Source organism: Haliotis asinina, chromosome 11 (assembly GCF_037392515.1).
Source record: "Haliotis asinina isolate JCU_RB_2024 chromosome 11, JCU_Hal_asi_v2, whole genome shotgun sequence".
Taxonomy (NCBI): domain Eukaryota; kingdom Metazoa; phylum Mollusca; class Gastropoda; order Lepetellida; family Haliotidae; genus Haliotis; species Haliotis asinina.
Window position 1 is genome coordinate 4,635,795 of NC_090290.1, and position 2,012 is coordinate 4,637,806.

The 2,012-nt window shown below is 42.4% G+C and overlaps 1 protein-coding gene across 1 annotated transcript; it reads right to left on the reverse strand.

Moving 5' to 3' along the window:
• Positions 1-204: 204 nt before the first annotated feature.
• On the reverse strand, positions 205-1,803 carry LOC137256451 (ankyrin repeat domain-containing protein 50-like). The gene has a single exon (XM_067794293.1). The coding sequence runs from the start codon at positions 1,801-1,803 to the stop codon at positions 205-207; it is 1,599 nt and encodes a 532-aa protein (XP_067650394.1).
• Between the last annotated feature and the right edge of the window lie 209 nt (positions 1,804-2,012).

The window sequence follows — 2,012 nt, forward strand, 5'->3', positions numbered from 1 at the left end:
AACAGGAGTACATCAATGTCTGTAGTTACATAAGTCCTACGTAGGAGACAGTAAGTTCTACGTAGAGATAGTGACACCACAAAACATTTTCACCGTGGCCCTAATACGCTTCCGTAGTTACACGCCTTCAAAGAACCATGTTTAATTTTTCTACCGTATCACACTGTGTGGCAAAATACTAACAATTTACATTGATATTACTCGTCAAACATGAGAATCAAAGAGGTTATACATGTCAGGTCTTCCTGCACGGTTTGCTAGAATGGCTGCTGTGTCCCCATCCTTGTTCCTGTCGTTTATGTCGACAAGGTTCTGTGAAAGGATATACCCCACTATCTCCAGATGTCCACCTAAAGTGGCCAGATGAAGTATGTTATTACCCCAAACATCTACTATGTTTGTTAAACCACCTTCACGCACAAGCAGATCAACCACCTTTCCTTTTCCATAATATGCCGCCTTCATCAAAGCTGTCCTCCTGTGTTTTCCTCTGCTGTTGATATTCACCATTTCTCGTGACAGGATATACTGAACCATCTTTGTATCATCCCTTAATGAAGCATAATGAAGTATGTTTTCTCCATTACCATCAACCTGTGACACATTAGCTTTCATGCGCACGAGGTACTCAAAAACATTGATGTGTCCCATAAGAGCAGCCTTCATCAGAGGGGTAGCTCCGTATTTTTCACGACTGTTGATATTCACCAGGTTTTGTGACAGGATATACTGAACCATGTCTGTATGGCCCCCGAATGAGGCATGATGAAGTATGTTGTCTCCCCTATCATCAACATGTGACACATTAGCTCCATTAGATACGAGGAACTCAAAAACGTTTTTGTGTCCTACATATGCAGCCTTCATCAGCGGGGTTGCTCCCGTTTGTGTTCTACTGTCAATGTCTGTGGTGTTTAGGGAAAGGATATACTTCATCATCTCGACCTGTCCACTCAAAGCGGAAAGATGAAGGATGTTGTGACCCTTATCATCCACTAAGTCCATTCGACCACCAAACCTCACAAGCAGATCACAAATTTCTCTATGTCCATAATATGCTGCTCTCATCAATGGTGTCCTCTCGTATTTACCTCTACTGTTAATGTCCACCATCTCTCGTGTTACGATAAACACAACCATGTTTCCATGTCCCGCAATTGAAGCATGATGAAGTATGTTGTCTCCGTCAGTATCCACGAGATGCCTATTAGCTCCAAATGACATGAGGCACCTAAAAACGTGTATGTGTCCTTCTGATGCAGCCTTCATCAGAGAGGTTTCTCCGTTATTCCCCCTACTGTTAATATCAACACTGCATTCCTCGAGTACATACCTCACCATATACTCATGCCCTCCTCTGCATGCCAAGTGCAGGATATTCTCACCATCGTCATCCACGTGTGACACATTAGCTTCCTTGGACACTAGGAAAATGAACACGTCCATGTAACCACAATATACAGTCTGGAGCAATGGAGTTGATCCACGCATTCCCTTACTGTTAATATCAACAGTAGTATGTTTGACTATATACTTCACAATAGCCATAAGTCCTCCTCTGCAGGCCATGTGCAGGACATTGTCTCCGTTTTCATCTACGAGTGATACATCAGCTCCTTTGCGTACGAAAAAGTGAACTAGTTTTACATGTCCCTCTTGAGCCGCCACCATAAGTGGTGTCTTTCTGTGCTTCTCACCTCTACTGTTGACATCAACCGAACCTTGGAACAGGATGTGTTTCACTCGGCCCAGGTCCCCTTTCCTGCAGGCTTTGTGGAGCTGTCTGTTATCGTGGGTTTCCATCTTGTCTTCTTTTTCTTGTTTGCATCGTTCATGGGTGTTCCGCTTCTTATCTGTTGAATGAATATTTGAATACAAAATGACAATTTGATAGCAGTTAGAATTACTGTGAAATCGTCTAAACTTAATTATAAAGAAAATGTAAGTTATATAGTGTCGCTTTTCTCGGTTAAATTGAACATTGAAACTTCACTTGGGCAGGCACATAAATG